The sequence below is a fragment of the Miniopterus schreibersii genome, assembly GCF_964146895.1.
Source record: "Miniopterus schreibersii genome assembly, chromosome: 2".
In the NCBI taxonomy this organism is placed as follows: Eukaryota; Metazoa; Chordata; class Mammalia; order Chiroptera; family Miniopteridae; genus Miniopterus; species Miniopterus schreibersii.
Genome location: NC_138102.1, coordinates 56,938,566 through 56,962,006, shown reverse-complemented (window position 1 = coordinate 56,962,006; position 23,441 = coordinate 56,938,566). Strand labels below are relative to the sequence as shown.

Below are 23,441 nucleotides of genomic sequence, written 5' to 3'. Positions count from 1 at the left end.
AATAGTTACGGAATCAAGAGCTCTGCCTACAACTAAGGACATTTTATGAAGAGAAAATGTGTTTTACTCTTTCCTCCTGTGCATTTATTGTTTGAAAGTATAAAGTTATATTTGTTAACAGGCCCAATTTGAGAGGTGAGGAATGAAGAATTGACTATATGCTATGTTTATGGTTTTTGGACGTTGTATAAGAGTTAACTTAAAAGCCTTTTATTAGTTACACCAAAACAAAGTAATATTTTATTTCCTAAAGTACGTAAATATATTTCACCAAGCAAGATACAGCGGCTGAACCAGTAAGAATGAAAAACCTCATGTGTAATGTGATGTGTAGCCTTAGGAACAAAGAAGCCAAGATGTTCATGTTCTGATATAATGGTTTTGCTGAGATGGACAGGTAGGAGCATCTCCCATTTTTGATGACCAAAGAGTGGGGGAAGAGGGTATTAAAGAAAGGCATGCGAGGAAAAGATGGAGCCCTGGTTACATTCTCGGCCTCCTCTGGGATGTGCCCTACTTATGAGGGTTTTTGAGCACCAGTTTAACTCCTAGCTTCCCACATTTCAACAGAGACCAATTTTCACAGCATCTATCATCTATCATCTACCTATTATTGGTTAATAGTTATTTATCTTTGGCCATTTTTATCGTGAGAGAGAATCCCCCAGCTCTGAGTATATCTGACATCAAAACCAAGAGTGGAAGATACAGAAAAATCCAGTGCTTGGCTTAATAATGTGTTACTTGTTCATTTACTTAATTGCATGTTTCCCTTCCTTTTGTAAGATAAGCTTATATATTTTTTTGGCAGGCCTCTCAGAAATTTTTTCTCTCGGTTTGTATTCCTTTATGCATTTTAGGAGCCAATGAATCACAATTATTACTTTAATTATAAAGTTTCATTTGTTTTCCCAATAATTGTAGAGTGGTGCTTTTCTTTAACTTTCCATCTTTCCAAAAAGTAGGAGCATACCTCTCACTTCTTCACTTGTTATTAATACATCACACAGCATGTCATGCTTTCTTAATGTCCGTATCCCTGTCTTTCATTCTTAGTCATACCTGGATTAGTAGAAGTGTTGACGGTGGTTTGGATCCAAATGAAGGATCAGGTGGATGTTACAGGCCCCCCACAGCCCTTTTGTACAAGGTATGCATGCAATTTTATCATTTCAGAAGTAAAAGCTACCTGCAAGCTTATTTTTGGATAGCCAGAGCCCTCAGGTTAACAGTGCTTTGCATAGATAATTTTGTAACATTATAAGTTAGCTTAAAGACTTAAGATACCAAATCAGGGGAAAATAGTTACTCTTCCTACAAGCAGAGTGAATTTGGTGTTTTTATCAATTCGCCTGTGTCCTATATAAATAAAATGAGGTGGTTGGTTCCCTTGGTATCTGGATTATTCTTTAGACCCAATTTTAAGATTCCATACTTCCAGTTGTTTAAATGCTGTTACTTCATAACTCTGTACCATTCAGTACTATACTTTATTTATCTATTTGAGGTTTTAAATTCCATGCATTAAGCCTTAAAAACATGCCATAGAGATGTTTGCGATTATATTATTGCACCTTAGAATAGATAGATGGATAGCTAGATAAATAGATATAGATAGATGATAGATGATGATAGATGATGATAGATAGATATAGATAGATGATAGATAGATGATAGATAGATAGATGATGATAGATAGATGATAGAGATAGATGATAGATAGATAGATAGATAGATAGATAGATAGATAGATAGATAGATGATAGATAGATAGATAGATAGATAGATATAGATAGATGATAGATGATAGATAGATGATAGATGATAGATGATAGATGATAGATAGATAGATAGATAGAGATAGATAGATAGATAGATAGATAGATAGATAGATAGATAGATAGATGATAGATAGATAGATGATAGATGATAGATAGATAGATAGATAGATAGATAGATAGATAGATAGATAGATAGATAGATAGATAGATGATAGATGATAGATGATAGATAGATAGATAGATAGATAGATAGATAGATAGATGATAGATGATAGATAGATGATAGATATAGATAGATAGATGATAGATAGATAGATAGATAGATAGATAGATGATAGATAGATAGATAGATAGATAGATAGATAGATAGATGATAGATGATAGATAGATGATAGATGATAGATAGATAGATAGATAGATAGATAGATAGATAGATAGATAGATAGATAGATGATAGATAGATAGATGATAGATGATAGATAGATAGATGATAGATAGATATAGATAGATGATAGATAGATAGATAGATAGATAGATAGATAGATAGATAGATAGATAGATAGATAATAAATAGATGATAGATATTCAAAAGAGCAAAGCAGGAAATTAAAAGCTGAATGTTTTAAAATCTTCCAGATACTATATTGAGATTAGGTATTTTACATATATTATGTAATTTGATCCTTACAAAACTTTCATGTGGTAGTACAATTTTAATTTATATATAAAGACTTTGAATATCAGAGAAGTTAAATAATATTCTCATGTCATATGAACATGAATAAGTGGCAGAGATGGAGTTTAGACCAATGACCCATCACCCATCATTTTTCCAGCATCAATTTACCTTTAAAAGAGTATTTGATTAAAACTAAAAACAAAAATGTGAATAAATAATAATAAATGGGTTCTGATGTTTTTAAATAAGTGAACAAGTATAAAAAGTGATAAGGTAAAGACATGAAACTTAGTATGGAAAATGTGCCTTCAAGTGTGTGTGCATGTGTGTTTACATATATCATATTTCCATATTCATTGAACATTACTATTTTCCCAAATGCTTTATGGTTGTAATTCTTTTATTTTTTTAAATTATTTTTATTTTTTTTTAAATCTTTGGATGTTACTTTTAATATAGGATTTTTCAGTGCATTGTAGCTATTAAAACAGCATCACAATTACCTGTGGTGGAAGCAGTGGCAGTCTTATAAAGGCAAGAAGCATACTCAAGTCATTGCATCTCCTCTGCATGTCATACTTGACCCACATCATTAATGCATGGAAGATGGTTTCTTCATCAGGGACATTTACATCATCACTGGCCAGGAGTTTATGGAGCTCCTCGGCTGGAAGCAGTAAAAACTCTTGATTTCTCATAACTTCCATTATGTGTTCCTGCAGGCAGAAAACATCTTGGCATAAATTTGGTTTCACTTTTATTTAGCTAGCAAAGCATTTCAGAAAGAAATGAGAAAAGTAGTCAATAACCTTTGTTCTCATTATAACATAATCCTTGAGACTTAATCCTTCAGAAACTTGAAGCTGTTAAGATGAAAGCATTGTAATTGTAATTGAAGTGTAAATGTAACCAAGACAGCACAGAACTTGTAATAACTGGGGGATTATAATGTTGAGCTTTGTTATGCAGGCAGAATGTACTAAGTGATTAAATGTTTAAGTTTCAAGTGGAATGCTATGTAAGATTTGTTGAATAGGAAAAGAGTAGCATTGCACATTTTTTAAAGCTTGACTGCTTATACATGAATCAGAAAGTGGAAATAAAACCAGAGAGAGAAGTAACACATACAATACATCACTGCATATGTAGAAGGGGGGAAAAACAGGAAAGATAGTCCATAGAAATCACAAAATCTTATATGTTCTACCCCCTTTATTGTCTTTTATACTTCCCTCTTCTCATGACAATTTCTCTGGCTTAATTCAGATTCTTGTTAATTTTTTCCCACATTGCAGCAATAATCTTTTATTTACTGTGCTTGACTCTGTTCTTAGTTTCTCTATTGTATCTTCCATAATAATGCTAAAATAATATTTCTAAAACAGAAATTATTTCATGGCATCTCTCTGAAGTTGGTGTGGCCTGGTTTCATTTGGTATCCCTTGTCTTCGGTTCAAATCTCTTGGTTAAACACACTGGTTCCTTACTACCGCACCTCTTCCTAATTCTAAGGTGTCTTTTCCTTCCTTGCATTCCAGTCACAAAAATTACTCTTCTTTCCCTTTGCTGTGCTGTTTGACATGTCCCTCCTCACTCAATCTATTGCTTAATATTACTTTATTGACCCTGTTTTCCTAGTTTCTATCATTTCTTTAAGACTCAATTCAAAAGGTACCTATTACCTATGGGCTTCTTGGGCCCTCTGTTCACTTGCATTTTATCTGGCCCCCCACCCACTCTACGCACCCACAGAACATGGTATTTACATCTCTGAGACAGCAGTTACCCAACTACAGCCTCATTTTTGGTGCACTTGAGGGACTTATCACAAATTTTAAGCTCCTTGAGACAGAAACTTTACAACATAGCAGGTGAACAGTATGTATTTATTGTAGTTACGATTTTTGTAGAGAATAATAAAATTTTGGAAATAGTTCAGAACAGTGCAGTGTTTTTCAAACACATTTTAAAACCACTTGTCAAAAAAAACTGTCTTACATTTTAGGAGAGAGGATCCTGCGGCTGAGGTATGGATAGAGAAAAGAGAGGTCTGGCTGGCCTTTCCTTTTGTCTCCCCTCTCCCCACTGCCACCGCAAGTCTCCTGAGATATCTCCAGGGAAGGTATTACTAAGGCTCCTCAGTTTTAAAGCCATGTTTGTGGTAAAAATCCCAATAGGGTCTTATTTTGGATTAAAACTTGAAATAGAGGGCTAGATCTCTTCTTAAAAGGGCACTGTGACTATGCCAAAACAGAAGATTCAGCAAGCGCTCATTAAACTGCAGGTCAGAGCAGATTCAAACCTGTTTTCTGAAGACAGACCTGACCCGTGTCATGAGTGTATCCCTGGAATTGAATCCCAGGCTTGATGTGCCTTCAGCTTTCACAAGAGAATGTTGACTTTTAATTTTTTCAGGTGATCTGTCATATTTATTTACATTTTATTGACATCACAGGACAGCTGATTTCCTGGGAACTGTTTTGCCTCTTGTGTTTCCTTTGTGGCTAACACAGTAAATTACAGTTGCCCAATACCTACTTACTAAGTGAACCAATTACCTGTTCTGAGATTTTTCTAAAATTTTCTAAAGAGCTACAGTTAGGTACAGATGCTTTGAAAAAATCTTTGAAAGATACTTAGTCCATCTATTTTTTTCAGTTATTTAAAATCTATGCCTCTATTAAACTACATATAGGATTGTTTAGCCAGACCCTCAGTACATAGTGAAGATACCTTGAAAAACCACCTCTGTGAAACTCTTAGTGGTGTCTATCATAAAGATATTGTTCAAGGCATATTTCATTATATTTTACAGTGTCCTTTTTATGATAACCCTTGGGAGAAATTTCTTTCAGGTTTTAGTAGCAGGAATAATTGCACTTCTCCTGAGTAAATTGGTTTACTTTTATCATGGGCACTGTAAATTATGAAATTGATCAGATTTCTTTTTTTATTTGGCCTCTAGAAAACTTAGAGTACAACTGAAATGTATCTGGTAAGAAGGCTATGGCCTTTTATAGTTTGGTGGTGGTTTTTCAGAGAGCTCTGATAATAGTTTTATTCAACATCACTACAGCAGATTTTCTTTTATTTTTATATATAATTTAGAGTAGATTTTTATAATTTTGTATCTTTGTGAGTCATGCTAAATCTTTTAGGAATAAGCAATGCTGTTTGAAAAAGTGCTAGCAGTAATCTCAACATTAGGAGCTACAATCAGATATTACTGGATCTCACATTTGTCCGTGTTATGTTGTTTCTCATTTTTATTTTTGGAATACTGGAATTCTCTTGGTTCTTTTTACTTTTTCTATCAAGTCTTCTTTAAATGATAACATGCTTAATCTTCTTTTACATCTGGAAATTATTTTTGTTCCATCATGTTTTATTCACTAAAGAAACAATATCAATGCACACAGTTACCACTGCTGGAGCACCTTAGCTAGCTCCAGGTTTTCTGAGAATAAGTAATGAGAGATATCAAAACTTTTTGGCTTTTTTACCTTTTGTACAATACCTTTATTTTAAGTTTATTCAATTATTCATCTACACAGATTTATAGAACTCCTAATATATGATCCTGGATAATTGTAATGAGGAGAAAAAAATGGATTAGCATCAAAAACCTTACTACACATGTGATAGCTCTAAAACATGCAATACCTAAAAAATGACTGTCATCAATTCTGTAAAGAATTGTTCTTCAAATGGACTTAGAATATTAGGTAAGCATATAAATTAGAAAATGGGAAATGTAAAGATATGTATTCTGACCAGGGGAACTGTATAAACAAAGGCAAAATAGCAGAAAACATAGTATAAAGTGCTATATTTGGTATGTCAACTTGACTGAGAATGAGCGCAAAAAATTGTGGGAAATAACATTGAAAGGGTAATTTAGACCATATAATAGAATAAATTTATTCTTAATATTTGACAGTCTTTCCATTAGATGGGAATATATGTACGTATACATCCTTTACATATAGATGGAAACATTTATTATAAGGAAAGGTTTTGGCACCAAATTTAAGTTGTGACTATATAAGACATAGTCATCTTTATTAATAGCATAAATAAAGATTAAATTCTACTATATACTTTTGCCACTGCATATTTTAAAGTATTTTTTCTAACTATAAAAAACTTATAGTTTTGTTTTATTCTAAATAGACAGAATTTTCTTACTTTTTATTTTCTGAAGTTGACATAAACAGGTTTTCTAATATTTATTTCCTCTATCCCTAAGTTCTATTATTGCTGTCCCTCATCTTATTGGTAATATATCAATATATAGCTATTCATTCAAAATTCCATTAGAAATTTATTTTTTCTACATCATTTTAAAAGTTAGCTGACAATTAATAGTAACATCAGGTCAATATAAGCAAATTCCTCCAATTATCATGTTTTAGTTATTATGTTTAAAATATGGATATTAAACTTTAATATTGTATTAATGTTCAAATAACTTTAACATAAGCTTTAATGTTGTTTGCTTCATTAACAGCTACTACCAAAGCAACACATTATACAGTATAATAGTTAACTCAAAGAAACCTCTCTGCTATGAAAGTCTACTGAGCTAAAACTTATTCTCACACCACCTTGCACACTGTGACCAGGGTCCTTCAGAGGAACTTCCCAGTCACTGCTTTAAGCCTTATGGTTGGAAGGCTAATCTTTTGCAGACCATCACAGAATCTCTAATTTCATTTTAAATAAGCAGAGGTAATGGAATTTATTTAACTGTTCATTTAAAAGATTATTAGTTAGAAAGATGAATTCTTAGGAAACTCATACTGTCAAAAAAATGGAAAATTGAAAGGTGATCCAGAGGATTTGTCATATCCTCTAGTTTACATTATGAACTGTAAAGTTTTAGTCTAAAGTCATAGAATTATAAAATTATAATTTCTTAAGTATTCCTTGGCAAGTAAAGTTTTTAAAGTTTCCAATTTATGCATGATTCTATTTTTGTCAGGAGCAAGATTAAAACATGCATCTTAACTTCTAAGGCACTGTCTTTTTGTTGCATCATGTACCGGACTGAATAGTGTTCCCAAAACTTCATGTCCACTCCGAATCTCATAATATAAGCTTATTTGGAAATAGAGTCCTTGCAGATGTAATCAGTTAAGGTAAGTCCTTACTGGGTAAAATGGGCCCTAATCCAATGATGGTGTGCTTATAAGAGATACAGACATACCATGAGAAGACCATGAAGACAGAGAAGACACAGAGGGCAGAGGCCATGTGTAGATGGAGGGATCAGAGATAAAAGTCATTCTGCTACAAGCAAAGCATGCCAAGGATTGCCAGGATACCCCAGAAGTTGGAAAAGGCAAGGAAGGGCTTTTCCCTAGAACTTTCAGGGAGAATCTGGCCCTCCTCACATCTTGATTTCATACCTTAATCCTCTAGAACTGTAAGAGAATAAATTTCTCTTGTTTTAAGCTACCCAGTTTTTGGTACTTTGTTTTGGCAGCACTAGGAAAATAATTCATAACATAAAATAAATTTAAAAATAGCTCTATTAAAACTATCACATAAACCTAAGAAAGAATGGAAATTATTTCCAATATTTTAAATGATAATTTCTAGGGCCTTTGTTTTATAGAATGATGCCTTTAAGAAAAGTTAGGTTTCTCATGACCCAAAGGGGTGTCAGGGACAGGAAAAAGTGCTCTACTCTCAAGATAAGATGCTCTTTAATATATATATATATATATTACTGCCTCTAGAATTTGAACTTTCTAAAAATGCAGGGTGCTCCCATTTATCAAGAGTTTTATGTAACAGATACCTTCAAGTTGCTACACCAACATATTGCTGTCGAGACTCTAACCCTTTCAGGTTAAAACCAATTTTCCAGAGCTTTTGATTATTTGCCTTGCCTGAATTTTTAATCCCTGTGTCAAAATTGCTGCCTGAACTTTTGAACACTACCTTAGAGTTCAAAGGGAACAGAGACTTATTAAGAGATAGTCACACCATGTTATTTTACATATGAGAATGCTGAGGCTCAGAGGGGCTCAAACATAGTCATGATGCTAGTCAGGTTATGTATAGGAATAGGTTGGGTATAGGAATACAGTCTCCTGTCCAGTTACACTAGCTGGCCTATCTATTCTTTTGTTAATTTCCCCTACTGGTTCTCTGCCCATCTAGTTTGGACTTACTGTCTTTGATTTCTGCAACATGTATGCACCCTGATCCTTGAGTGCTCGCCCGACCTCTCTCTACCTCTTCCTTGGTATATCTGGGTTCCATAATGTGGCTTCGTGATTATGGAGAGTCAACAGATTATAATTGGCTTGGAAAATTGGCCAGGATTTAGATCCCAACCCTGCTACCCATTGGCTGTGTCATTAGGAAGTTGGGTTCCTTATCTGTAAAAGGGAATAAAAGTAGTATCCACCATGAAGCATTGTTGTGATGAGTAAGTGTGAAGATTTAATTAAATTTACTGTTTGTAGGGAAGTATCTGACACATAGCAAGTGTTAGATTAGCATTGGTCATTGCTATTTGCACCTGAGCCTACCCTTCACTTCAGCCTCCCTTCTATTGCTGGCTTTATTATCTACATTAATTTTTTTTAATCTTTCTTATTTTCTTGACTGATTTTAATACAAAGCAAAATTTTATTGAGTGTTTTTCTATGCCTAGTATGCTCTTAATACTAGAAATACAGAGACAAAACAAGAAAGGTTCTGTCCCCTAAGGAAGTCACTTTCTTTTTTTCTTTTTTTAAATATATCTTTATTGATTTCAGAGAGAAGAAGGGAGAGGGAGAGAGAGAGAGAGAAACATCAATGATGAGAGAGTCATTGATCGACTGCCTCCTGCAGGCGTCTGACTGGGGATTGAGCCCTCCATGACCAGGAATCGAACTGCAGTCTCCTGGATGCTAGGTCTATGCTCCACTGCAGAGCCATGCCCAGCTGCACAAGAAAATCACTTTCTAATGAGGACAATATGATGTTATAGGAAAAATACAAACATTTTTGACGAGAGGGAAAAAAAATGGAAGATTTAATGGAGTCCAAAGTATGAGAATGCAAGTGGAATAAAGGAAGCCAAGGAGGAGTTTTAGTTAGGATATAGATACCTTTCCTCTCTGACATAGCAATTCCCACAACAAAGGGGTCCCAGCATCAACCCTGCTTCTCTTGATCCTGATGCAGGGGTAGGACAAGCATTCGCTGTGTCCTGGTCACCATAGCCAGTGGCAAACCTCCCCACCACTCACTCCGGCCAGGCTCCTTAGGACCTCTTCTCTGCTAGGCCCGACCTTGGCCAGACCTTGGCCTGCTGAGTCCTGTTCTAGCCAACAATCCCTCTAAGCCTGCTGATGGAGGACCCCCCTCACCCCAACACATGGTCTAGTTCCTCATCACCCGTGGTGATGTCCAAGTCCCTGGCCCTCCGACCTCACTCTGCTGAGTTTCCACACTTTCCTTACGGCCCCAGCGTCTCATCCACAGCTCCACCTGCCACACACGGGCTTTGTTGTCACAGGAGGGCAGAGCCAGCCAGGGTCCGAGAAGGGTGGGGTGGGGGATTTTAGAAAATCACAGTGTCTCAGGCAGGAGTGTCTTAACAACATGCAAAAAATAAAAATAAATAAAAATGTTTCTCATAAAATCATGGATTTGGAAGGTGGTAAGAAAAATGTTGATGTTATCTATTTCAATTGTCATGTTACCTAGCAGGGTTATAAATGGGAATTTCTGCAACCTCTCATGATCTTAAATTGGAAACGATCTTAGAAGTCACTTAAGGTTTCCTTCATATAGTCTCTCTGAGTAATGCTCACCAGTGGTTATTTTCTGAGGAGAACCCAGCACTCTATAAGATAGCTCTGTCAGAAGATGGTCCATTCTGAAGCAACATCTGCCTTCTTGTAATTTTCTTACATTAATCTCAGGGCAAATGTATTTTTATTCTACTCATCATCTTTCTAAATATTGAAGAGTAATGTGCTTTCTCCCATATGTTATGCCTTTTAAAGACTAACTAACCATCATTCTTTAATCGCTCTAAAGGGTCTTCATCTTCAAACCCAGAAAAAGATTATAGAGTAGAAGATACAATTTTCACTGAATTCCCACTAAATGCCTGAATTTTCCCTCTTATTCCTTCAGAAATTAAGACAAATAAAGCAAAAAACAACAAGCATTTTCACAGACTCTATACTGTATATTTACATACAGCTTTTTGTCTTTCCCAGGGACATTTTCCAAATAAAGGATGGGGGAAAAAATAGAGCAAGCAATGTATAAAAACCTTACTTCTGTCATATATATGTATCTATATATATATATGTAATTATTATTATTCAGATAATACAACAGGAAAAAGGTGTTCAAAGAGTTATCAATGTGCACAATATAACAGTACTTGTCAATTCTGTCATGAGTGCTTTAGAAAATGACTATGGAGTATAATTTCTTTAATTATTTAAATTATATATTATTCCCTTTCTTAATAATAGCAGTACACAGTAAGGACCACATGTGTTTTGGTCCACTGCAGAAAAGCTATTTAGATCCAAATCTGCCTGAATAAAGTGACTAACTGCCAGTTCTTTATTAACACTTTACCATCTATTAAGTGTGACTACTTAATTGGTAGCAACTCTTTTGTGTTTTTTTTTTTAATCTTACATGATGTCTTTTCCACTGATTTTTAGAGAGAGTGGAAGGGAGGGAGGGAGGGAGGGAGGGAGGGAGGGAGAGAGAGAGAGAGAGAGAGAGAGAGAGAGAGAGAGAGAGACATTGATTGCTTACTTCCTGTAAGAGCCCCAACTGGGGTGGAGGATCCAACCTACAAATGAGGTACTTGCCCTTGATGGGAGATCGAACCCACAACCCTTCAGTCTGCAGGCTGATATTCTAACTACTGAACCAAACCACTCAGGGCAGTAGTAACTCTTTTTATAAAACATATTAGAGTGTCAATTTAAAAAAAACAAAACAAAACGCATTTTCTAGCAATTTAAAAACTTGTTCAGTATTAAATAATCTATGATGGTCATCTTTCAAGGTTTTCATATGGGATGAAAGAGAATTTTATTTTAAGGACCTTAAAAATATATCAACCTAGCCTGGCTGGTGTTGCTCAGTGGTTGAGCATTGACATATGATCCAGGAGATGGCAGTTCAATTCCTGGTCAGGGCACATGCCCCGGCTGAGGGCTCCATCCCCAGTGCGAGGCAGGCAGGAGGCAGCCCATTGATGATTCTCTCTCATCATTGATGTTTGTATCTCTCTCTCTCCCTTTCCCTTCCTCTCTCTGAAACCAATAAAAACATATTTTATAAATATATATATACATATATGTATATATATATATATATATATATATATATATATATGTATGTAAAATCAGCCTATGACCTTTTTTTCTGAAAAAATGTTGCTAAAAAGGTAAGAGGACTTAGAAATTATAGTGGAAATGAGTTTTTAGTAAAAAGGATTGGAAAAACATCCCAGTTTGAATACTTTCTAGTCATGACTTCCTAGGCAGTCATTTAATTATTCTAAGATATAATTTCCTCACTTTGAAAATGGGGTCTATAGCCTATAAGACCTTTTTCTAATTTGCTTTCAAGCACAATTGAGACTAGAAAAAAAAATGATTCCTAAACTTTACAGTGTTATGCAAAGCATATCAATTATTTTCAGGGAATTGATTAACCTTGTAAATAATTTGTTTTGCTTCTGATACTGGAGACATATCATACAAAAGTTTTAATAAATGGTACCTATTACCTACTAATGTAAAAGGAAGCATGTAGAAGTTATTTATAAACTTCACTACCAAGAAAAATAGCTCAGTCAGCTAAACATTTTTACTTAATTTTGTTGTTGTTGTTTAACAGAAAAGTAATTAACCATTCTCAAACATCTTCATTGCTTTGTAAATTATGTAACACTACACGTTCATAAATTATTAGCCAGAGTGGTGGTATCAGTTTTTATAATTATTAATATTATTAATATTAATTGATAATATTAATATTATTAATATCAACTTCTTGGTAGAACATAAACCTACCTCTCCCCCTTCCTTCATAAATTGCTCTGCACCACTATTGGCCAAGTTGCTTTTAGGTGTCTTATAGAAATCACTGAGAATGGCAGCAGCTGGAAAATTTAGAAGAAAAGTGAAAAGCTCTGCAGAATCTCTATGAAAGCCACATATTTGTGCCAGCCCAGAGGAGAAACAGTATCACTGCCAATTAAATTATGAGGCCATAGCATACTGTGCATTCAAAGCCATTTCTCTTCATTGCTGCAAAGTGTCCAGGACAACAGACCACATAAACTTTTTCTTAAAGGAATTGCAATGCTTGATAAAAGCATAAAAATAACGATCCTCTGCAACTTTGCTAGATAAAGATAACTTTAATGCAAGATTATATTTCTGTCTTCCTTGCTAGGACATCTTGCAGAAAATTGACTGCAAGAATTTACTTAGATGTATTAAATTGTACATTTTATCAGGTTGTGCTCATGGTGTACTTATTAAAAATGGAAAGAAAATGTATCTCTTAACAGAAAACAATTTTTTTCAAGATAAAAGAGGGTTGCTTTGTCAACCTGTGTTTATATAGTCTTTTGTTCTTATGCTTGTAAGCATAAGTGATTCATCAGGAAATTGTTATTTGTATAATCTAAAATAGCCAGATAGTTGGAATAAAAAGTATGTATAGAAAAAAAGAGTATGGCAGTTGCTTACATAGTCTCAGTGATTATTTTGCAGTAAAACAACAAAAGAACAAAAAATACAAAAAAAACCCCCAGCATTAATGTTTTTCAACAAAAGGTACATTATAATTTTACAATCTTAAGGTCTAAATGGTCTCTACATTAGCATGTAAATTTTTAGTTATAATCTTGCATCATTTATTGCTTAATGTAAGTATTTAGACTATTTCCCTTCTGGGGTAGACTAATCTACTAGTTGCTTATAACCAACATTAAAAAATCTCAGCACAATGTATTATTTTATATTTAACCTATTTTAAATGTTTTACACAGCAAACAATTGTAATCATTGTCAAAAAAATCAAGTAAAGCCCAGCCGGGCATAGCTCAGAGGTTGAGCATCGACTTATGATCTGGGAGATCACAGTTTGATTCCTGGTCAGGGCACATGCCCAGATTGTGGGCTTAATCCCCCATAAGGGTTGTGCAGGAAGCAATCGATCAATGACTCTTATCATTGTGTTTCTATCTCTCCCTCTCACTCTCCCTTCTTCTCACTCTCCCTTCTTCTCTCTGACATCAATTAAAAAAAAAGTCAACCAAAAATGAGAAAGAAGCTATAAAAATTCTTCCCAAGAAAACCATAAAATGAAAATTAATGAAAGTGTATACTTTACTATGTGTAAGATAACTGGAATGAAGAGAGATTATCCCCTAAACAGTTATACAAATATATACTAATTTTTCCTTTAGTTTGTCAAATAATCATTTAATGCACTTCATTAATTTATCTCTCAGAAAGAGAATCACTAGCTATTTTGCAACATATACTGTTACATACAATACATTAAATATGAAATCTGGTGCCAAACATAATTCCATGAAATGTTATATTTTATAAATAAGATACGGACTACTGTGAAAATACTGAAGTTCATACCTCACAGTAGCTATACACACTGCCATTTCAGAGAGTCTCAGTATGGAAATGGCTACTCATTATTTCTAAAAATACTCTTATTACACATTTTTTACATATAATAAAGCTATTAAGTTACTGAGGGTTTTTGTTTGTTTGTTTGTTTCCTGCTTATTGGCTTAAAAATATACCCATTGACTGTCTCACAGTTCTGAAGTCAGAATTCCAAGAAAAGTGTGGCTCAGCTGATTTTCTGCTTCAGGTTTCATGAGGCCAAAATTAAAATATTGACAAACCTCCTTCATTTTTGTAGTCTTTGAGAGTAAATCTATTTTTAAGCTTTTAGATAGGACAATTCAGTTCTTTCTGGTTGTGGGACTGATGTCCCCATTTTCTTGCTGGCTGCTGATTTTAAAGATTATTCTCAGCTTCCTGTATTGCTTAGCTTGTCCCCTTCCTTCATCTTTAAATACAGAAAAGGGAGTTTGAACCTTCAGCTTATATCTCTCCGACCTCCCCTTCTGCCTCATCTCTCCTATGTTATTCTGCCACCTCTCTCTCATTGACTCTTCTGGCTTCCTCTTCTGCACTGAGTGCTCATGTCATTGCACTTGAATAATCCTAGATAATCACTATGTCTCAAAGTTGATTAATTAGTCACTTCAATTTCATCTGCAAAGTCCCTTTGCAGAAATATCTAGATTAGTGTTGGAGTGAATAAGCACGGAATTTTAATAGAGAGGATGCTTTAGAACTCTGCTTACCAAAGTTATGTCTGACTTTCAAGTCTATCAATTTTTCATGTTCGTTATTCAAAAAATTAGTGGGTGAAGCTGGTGGATGAAACATAAGCGATACTAAGTTTGTCATTCAACTAAAATGTACTGTACATGTAAATATGCTAAGAATTTATATATAACACATAGACACAAACAGCAGTGTGGTGATAGCCAGAGGGAAAGGAGGGTTGGGGGTAGGTAGAGCTGGGCAAAGGGAGTAAAAATAGGGAAGGAAAGAGACTTTGTTTGGGGTGATGGGTATACCATGCAGTGCACAGATGATGTTTTGTTGAGTTGTACACTTGAAACCTGTGTGAATTTGTGAACCATCACCCCAATAAATTCAATAAAAAATACTAAGCATTCAGGTAAATACACTAAACACACTAACATACTAAATACACTAAATATTTAGTAAATACACTAAACACATACTGAGGTAAGGCATTGCCTTATCCTCAAGGAATTCTAAATATTTTTGGGACTTCTTATAAACTGAGGAAATGAGAAGGCAATGTGGTTATTTGATTAATAGAATACTAATATTATCTAATTAAATTTAAATCCCTCAAAAGTAATACTCCATTGATAATTAATTTACATAGAATTAAACAATGAAAAGCTATTTTAAAGATTGTTTACAAATAGCATTTGGTTCTCTGGAGGACCATTGGTCCTTTTCTTTAGTCAGTCCCTCAACTCCTTAGCTAAGCTCACCCTTGGTTCAAATTAGAAATACAACAAAGTGGCTCTAAAATACTAGGGAAGCAGCTCCAGGCTATTCCAACTGTCCTCTGGTGATGAGACCTAAAATGTTGGTCCCCTCACATGTGAGTCACATCAAATGATGCCGTAAGTTAGCTCTAGGCATGTCCCTGACACTGACAGACTTTCCTTTCTGCAATGGAATGAGGAATTGAGTTTTGTTACCTTCTTGAAAAATTGTATAAAGCCTCTTCAAGATCTTTTCATCCAATAACCCAGAGACCTTTCAGACTGTTGTGGTAATCTTATTAAACTTAGTGAGGGACAGTGGTGACTTAGTAGGGGTGGGGAGGGAGCATGTCACTACAGAAACCCTTCCTACTAAGTGCCTCGGTTTTGCCTGAGGAAGAAGGGAATGGTTGGCTCTGAGAGAGCATTCACACCTGAGACCCTCTCCTTCCTCAGCGGATGACTACTTGAGCTTCAACAGGTTTGGGCCAGTGTGATGAGTTTGCCACCACTGAAAACATGTCTGTACCATCCTGGCAGAGGCCACAGCAGCCCAGCAAGCCACCATGGTTGTCCTTTGGGTTTACAATGATGGTGTGAGAACAGTAGATGATAAGATTATTAACCAGACTTAGTTGTCTAGGATTGTCCATGGCACTTCCACTGGTTATGGAGTCCAATTAAACCGCCTATGAGGCCAGATCCATCAAACTGCAACAAAATTAGAGTCATGACTGGCAAGTTCCTTGGCACTGAAGAAGTAGTCATCGGTAAATCAGCAAAGACTGCTGATTATTCATTCATTATTTTGGATTCAGCATACTGGCTAGGAGCTAATTTTACTAGTGGACATGGATGTTACACTGAAGGCTGGAGATAGTCACACCCTAGTACAAATGAGTTAAAGATGCCAGAAATTAATTGGCATATTCTTAAGGAAGAGAACAAAAGTCAGGGAGGTGGAAATAGTAGAATGGATTACTTGGAAAGAATTGAAACTCCGTTCATTATATGCTCCTTGGAAGGCCCAAAGAATGTTGTTGAAGAGGGCACCACATAACTTTAGGAAGGTCACATTTAGGAGTGGGAGATGCTTCCATCTCCCTGGGCTCTAATATCACTGGAAACACTGGCATTTCAGAATGAAGGAACCTAGATGGCACCAGTTAATCATCAGAGACAAGACAGATACAATTAAAAAATAAATAAAAGGCAGAGCAAGAAGGCATATAGATTGCCTAGATCCATAGGAATCTGTGGAATTGATCTTCAAGTATCTTGAGGTGAGATGGATGAGCTTTTACTCAGGATATTGCTTTGTTTGAATGATAACAAAAGCTGATATTAGCCACTCAATGGCAAATTATAGTCCTTCATTCAATTTCTAGATCAAAGTAGCTCGCAGACTCAGAATCTACTAATTTAAGGAGGAAATGAGATCTTTTGAGAAGTATAGTACCACAAGTATATAAAATAAATTTTCCTCTGATCCTTCCCCAAAGAAATCTGCAGCCTTTGCTTGGGTAGATGTGAACTGAAAAGAGGGAACTTGACATTTCTGATAAGGGTTTGTGATGACGTTGAAATACCATAATGGTTTTCTGGTTAGTGGAACCTATGGGAGCTGTACAATAAATGAAGTTTTGCCTCAGTGTGGGTAGAATAGTTCCATAGCCCTTCTCTGTGATTATCTTCTTAGATATAAATGTGTAATTAAGAGATACAAACAGCTGGCAAAGCTTTCTCATTGATTTCCTGATATATTAGAACAATGGTTCTCAACTTTTTGTGTGTTTCAGGATCTCCTGGAAGCAGAGCTGGCTGCATAACTTGTGAGGCACAAAGCAAAGTGAAGATGCAGAGCTCCCTGCTCAAAGGGCATGAAAACAAAGGCTAGTAAAGGTACATACAAAGCTTTTTCTTTTCTTTAAGAGTTTATCTTTTGATCTTCTATGGTGCTTTTTATTTGTTACTTAACATCATCTAAATAAAAACAATTAAAATTTTAAACTACTAGCATACATTTTGTTGTTCATCTTTATGCTGTGCCGTGCTAGTTTTAAATGCCGGTAGCAAGAATTGAAGTCAGGTGCAGAATCATCAAAATTATAAATTTTTTATTTTGTGGTGGCTCATCTCTAAAGGGAATCTAGAGTTGGTCAGAAGAAATAAATAGAAGCCAGACTCAGGAAGGTTGGAAGGAGGAAGAGTGTGTCTCCACAAGCATGAAACCAGCTTAGGTGGTGCCCTCAGGCATGTAACCTATACTATGGACATGAGCTATCTTCTGTCCCAGCCATCTCAGTGTTTCTGCAATAGGCCAACAAAGAGATGAACATAATAGTAAGGCTGAAAGCTATGCATGGGCCTGAGAATGTGAGCACCCCCATCAACAAAGCTGACTTAGCTATATCACTGTTAATTCCTAATAGGACACAATTCTTTGGGGAAGACATGGTCTCCTTCTCTATTGCAGGAGGCAGAAATCCATCTTATTTTGGATAGATAAATTTTCTGGATATAAGCTTAACTTCTTAGCCCCTTAACACCATCCAATGGCCTATGACAAATCCTGATCCACTGATACAGTATGACTGACAACATTTCCTTGGAAAATGTAACCTAGTTTATGGCAAAGGCAATATAACACTGTGCTCACGAATTTGAGATTCATTTGTCTTACCATATACTTCATCACCTATAAACATCTGGCCTGAAGAATGGTGGAACAGCATGTTGGGGGCTTGGACAAAGCACCAGCTTTGGGCACAGCATCACATATGATTGGAATACAGTCTTCCAAGAGACAGTATATGCATTGAAGTAATTCTGATATTTAATTCTGCATCTTCAGATGTGAGAACAGGTTAAGGAAACAAGTTGTAGATTTAGGATTATCCTCTCTCACTGTTACTCCCAGTAACTCACTTATAAATGTGTGCTCTGCTTTTTCACAACTTTAGGATTTGTCCAGCAAGAGATTCTGGGTTTTAGTAGGGAGAACTTTTGCCAGTAGACACAGTAAGAGCTTCACTGTATTAGAATGTAGGGCTGCCAACTGGTCAACAGAGCTGGTTAACAGAATTTTGAAGAGAGAAATAATGTATGGTGATGCATACTTTGACCTCTGAGAAACAAAGAGATGTGCTGACAGTTAACCCCTTTCCTTTTATCCCCTTGATGGACAGATCTATCTCACAATGGTTCCACATGGCCTGTTTGAAGACACTTCTCATTATTAAACTACCAACTGTGTTTTCTGTTTAAACTGTGAACAGCTCAGAAATGCACTATTTTGCATTTGCTTTCCTTCCTTACTAGCCTACTTTCCCTTTTGCCCTCAATTTTGCAACCCTAAGATTGCATATCCTAATTAAACCTTCACCTATTAACTTTGCTTTGGGTTCTGTGTTCTAAGGAAAAGACAGACCTTTCCTTTTAGAAATGAAGTAATTAAGCAGTAATCCAATTACCGACATAAACACAAACAAGAAACTCATGGAATGTTTATAGTTGTAAGACACTGTGCACATAAACAGGTGAATAGAAATAACAATTACAGAGTTTTGATTACATGTGGAAACATTTTTATATCATGTTGTTTTCATTCATATGTACATGCATATATATATATATATATATATATATATATATATATATATATATGCATATGTATATATATTTAATCTTTCCAGAGGATATTTTTCAATTGCTTTTCAGAGAGAGTGGAAGGGAGAGAGAGAGAGAAACATCACTGTGAGAGAGACACATCTATTGGTTGTGACCCACATGTGCCCCAACTAAGGGCTGGAGATCTAGCCTGCAACCGAGGTACATGCCTTTGGCTGGAATTGAACCCAGGGCCCTTCAGTTAGCAGGCTGATGCTCTAACCACTGAGCTAAACTGGCTAGGGTTGTTCATATATTTTAATGTCTAAAAAGTTAATGAAAAAATGGCATCATGAGAAAACTGCCCAAAGAAATATAAGTAATAAAAAAGTAACTAATATGCATTTTACTGTGAAAAGCATTTCACTCATATTATCTCATTTGATTGTTTTTGTGCACTTAATGAGGCTCACAGAGATTAGGAAATTTATCCAGGGATACATAACTAGATAAGAAGTTAACTTAAATATAAATTTGTATATCTTTAAACCATTCCTTTTACAAATAACTTTATTTCTTGGGATGGGTTTATATAATCGAGGGCTAAGGCAGGTAGATAAATTTCCATGAAAGATTTGGCTAATAAATTAAACCTAATGAAGGAATGTTCCAGTGCCCTGGGTTCTTGGGAACTCCCAGGGTAGATATCAGGAGGGTACCCACAGAATTAGGACTCTGGAAGATTTATTAAATAGCTCCTGCATGGCAGGGAAACAGCATGGAAAGGAAGAAGAAATGGCTGCTGCTCCTTGAAGAAAAGGCAGAAACAGTTTTAAAGAAGTTGAGGCAGGAAAGACGATGTCCAGTCCTGACCTCTAAGTATGAAGATGTGGGGATTCCTTGGTGCCTGTGAAGTGGAACTACATACTTCTTCATGCCTCCCTTGTCTCATTAGCATGTTAAATCTCCACCCAGGGATGTGCTTTTTTACTATTACAATGAGGGTAAGCTCACACAGAGGTTCTTCTAAGGCTTTACTGCACATGAGTCAGGGTGAAAAAATCCCTTTTGCCCATTAAATCGGTACCTAGTACCACTTTGTCTAGCGCTAATTAGGTAAAGGGTTTAAGGGGCAACCCACAGAAATTCCAGTCTTATCTAGGAGAAACTCACCCTATCTCAGGAAGAGTTGCAGAAAATTTGAGAGACAGAAATGTGTGTGATACGTATGGGGGAAAATGGCAATCCTGATCACGGGTAAACAGGTGACATATTTTGAGTAAACATATGACATATAAAAGAAAAAAAATGTAGACTAACAAGTGGAATCAGATACAAGTGACTTTAAATGCCATCCTAAATTTTGACACCAAATTGTGGTCTGGTTGACAAATAAATCGATGATAATTTTGGCAGAAATGGAGATTTACAGTAAAGCCTTAACTCCTGGTAAAATACAATGAGTTTGGCATGACTCATTGCTTTTGAAATGATTAGGCACATTGTGTGAAAAGTATTTAGCAGGAAGTTAGGAATGTAAGTTCATGAAAAGGTAAGTATGGGACAGAAGGGATCAGAATCACTTTAACTGGTGGAGAGTTGAAGTCCTTTTTGGTTTAGCCAATATTGCTGATCTAAGGAAAAGGAACAAAAGAAGATAACTATGAGACATAGAAAGAAAACTTGAAGAAAGAGAGATTAATTCACACACTGAAAAATATAGAAAGTTCCAAGGATAATGAAAACTGAAAAAGCCCATAGATTTACCATTAATATCCTTAAAGAGAGCTTTCAGTCAAGAGGTGGGTACAGAAGCCTGAGTGTAAGCATCTAAAAGCTCAGTGGTGAATACAGTGCTAGCAGCAGCAAAGTGTTCTTTGGAGAACTATAGTGCTAAAGAAGAGAGAAGTCAGTACCATAGTTTTACAATCATACTTATTTATTATTAAAGATAAGACCCATCCTACTTGACTAAATCCTCAATAGTTATGTCAAAGCCTGAAACACCAGAAGTGTTTAAAATGTTTTTGAGAATGAATGCGTGTCTGAGCCTCTTGCAAAGCAGAAGGAAGGTCCCTTTAAGGAGAAACTGCATACAGTCATGAGACAGGTCAAGAGCTCAAATGGGCTACGGAAAAGGCAGAAGCAAACGGAGACTAAAACAAAATGCTTCCTATTTAAGAAAGAGTGATAGGGGTAATTTCAACCAAACTTTGAAAAACTAACTTGCCAATATTTTAAAATGTATCCCTGGACTTTAGTTCTGTGAATTTATTCTGGATACATATACAATTCCAAAGGATGGGAGGGGGGAGGAAGGAAATATGACAGTACATGGACCACCATAGAAATAAAAATGGAGAGAGCAGCTATAATTTAAAGAACACAGTATAAAGAGAATATAGATTAGATATGAAAACCTCCAATTGAATCATAGTGGGTCTGTATCAATGATAGTAATATTATTTCTTTAATTTTTCATGTTTATTTAAGATAATGCTTACTATACACTCTATATATTTAAAGAGATATATTTAAAATTATCATGAAATACTAGTTTTAGTTTAGTTATAATAAAAGATATTTAACTTCTATATAGTTTTCTATTGATATGTAGAATAGATTTTTAGTTTTTAAATTGAACACTAGAGATGATCTTAGAAAATATTTATGAAATTAATTTATTTTCATTGTTTTATATGAAAATGCATTAAGGTTGAGATTTAAACTTTGTCAAAGTCAAGAAATATGAAAGTGGAAGAATTTCTGACGAAATTACATTGTTCAAATTTTATGGGACTCAGCCAGGGAATTATTAGGTAAAGATGAAATTATTATGAAAATTCTCACCATGAGAATAATAGCATATGAATATTAGAAGAAATGTATTTTTGCAAGATTTCAGTTCTGCAAACCCCTTTTCAATATATTTATAAATCTCCAAGATACCTATTTCCTCTCTCAAAGGGAACATTTTACCAACTGAAGGATCTGACATCAACTATTTAAAACCAATCTTTATACAGAACTCAAATCACTCTCATTGCAACTTATTCTCATTGGCCCTGGTACTTTATGAGGACAGAACTCCATATAATAATTAAGTAACTCATAGCTTACACATGTTAGTCTCATAAGAGCTCTTAAAGTAGAAAACTGTTTGGCTGTCCATATTTGCCATTTGAAGATACTCAAGCACAGAGGATTTAAGTAAATATTCCAACTTTACATAACTTGTAAGTTGTTGAGAAGGGGCTCACAGGGTTTCAATTCTGGCTCCAGGACTCACACTTAATCATTAAGTTATGTTGTTTCTCAATATGGCTTAAATAAAATGCTGCCGAACAACATTGGTTTGTATCAATTATCACAATATGATTTCTTTAATTTTTTTGGAAGATTTACCACCAGTGGTTTGAAGTTAATCTGTTCTCTGTGATAGTTCACAGAGCTGTATTTTCTGCAGTAATGGAATGCCTTAGCAAAATGTCTAGAGAAAATAAAACTGACTATAATGGTTATCCTGAAGAAAAAAAAAAATCAAGTGAACAATTAAACTGCTTTTCTTACATTCCTTCCATTTTGAGTAAATTCAGTTTTTTCCCTACCTTTAAACCACATAGAGCACATAGATACAATTTCTGGGTTGGTTTGATTCCAAGTTTGTGCAGATTATGTTCATCAAAAGTCTCCAAGAATTGGTTTTGCCTAATCCAACAGAATGTGGATATGACCTAAAGGTTGGTTTTCATTTTAAGTGTGCAGATCATGAGTTTACATGCAGCACAATGCTGATAATATAGCAGTGTTTGTTTGACTTTCATAAATTTTAATTACTATCCTTTAATTTTAAATTCTGTTTTTTTTGTGTGTTTTTAAAATTTTTTTATTGATTTTAGAGAGAGAGGAAGGAGAGAGAGAGAGAGAGAGAGAGAGAGAGAGAGAGAGAGAGAGAGAGAGATTGCTTTCCTCCCACATGCACCAGGGACCAAACCTGCAACCTGGGTATGTGTCCTGACTGGAAATCGAACCAGCGACCTTTTGGGGCATGGGGCCACACTCAAGCAACTGAGCGACACCAGTCAGGGCTAAACTCAGTTTTTAAAATCACATGTGAAGAGCTCCATGCACTGTGACATGGTGGTGATTGGTAGTGATCTTTCCTACTATTCCCCTGTTTATACTAATTGACCACATGCTGTGTCTAGTTAAATATGATTTACAGCTGTTACTATTGAAAAGT

General features: G+C 35.3%; 1 protein-coding gene across 1 annotated transcript in view; it reads right to left on the bottom strand.

Annotated features, from left to right (window-relative positions):
- Positions 1–23,441, bottom strand: part of KLHL1 (kelch like family member 1) — a 331,681-nt gene that overhangs the window by 116,899 nt on the left and 191,341 nt on the right. The window contains exon 5 of the mRNA XM_081129220.1: positions 2,964–3,176. Coding sequence (XP_080985346.1) covers positions 2,964–3,176 — 213 coding nt within the window. The remainder of the gene's footprint in view (positions 1–2,963; positions 3,177–23,441) is intronic.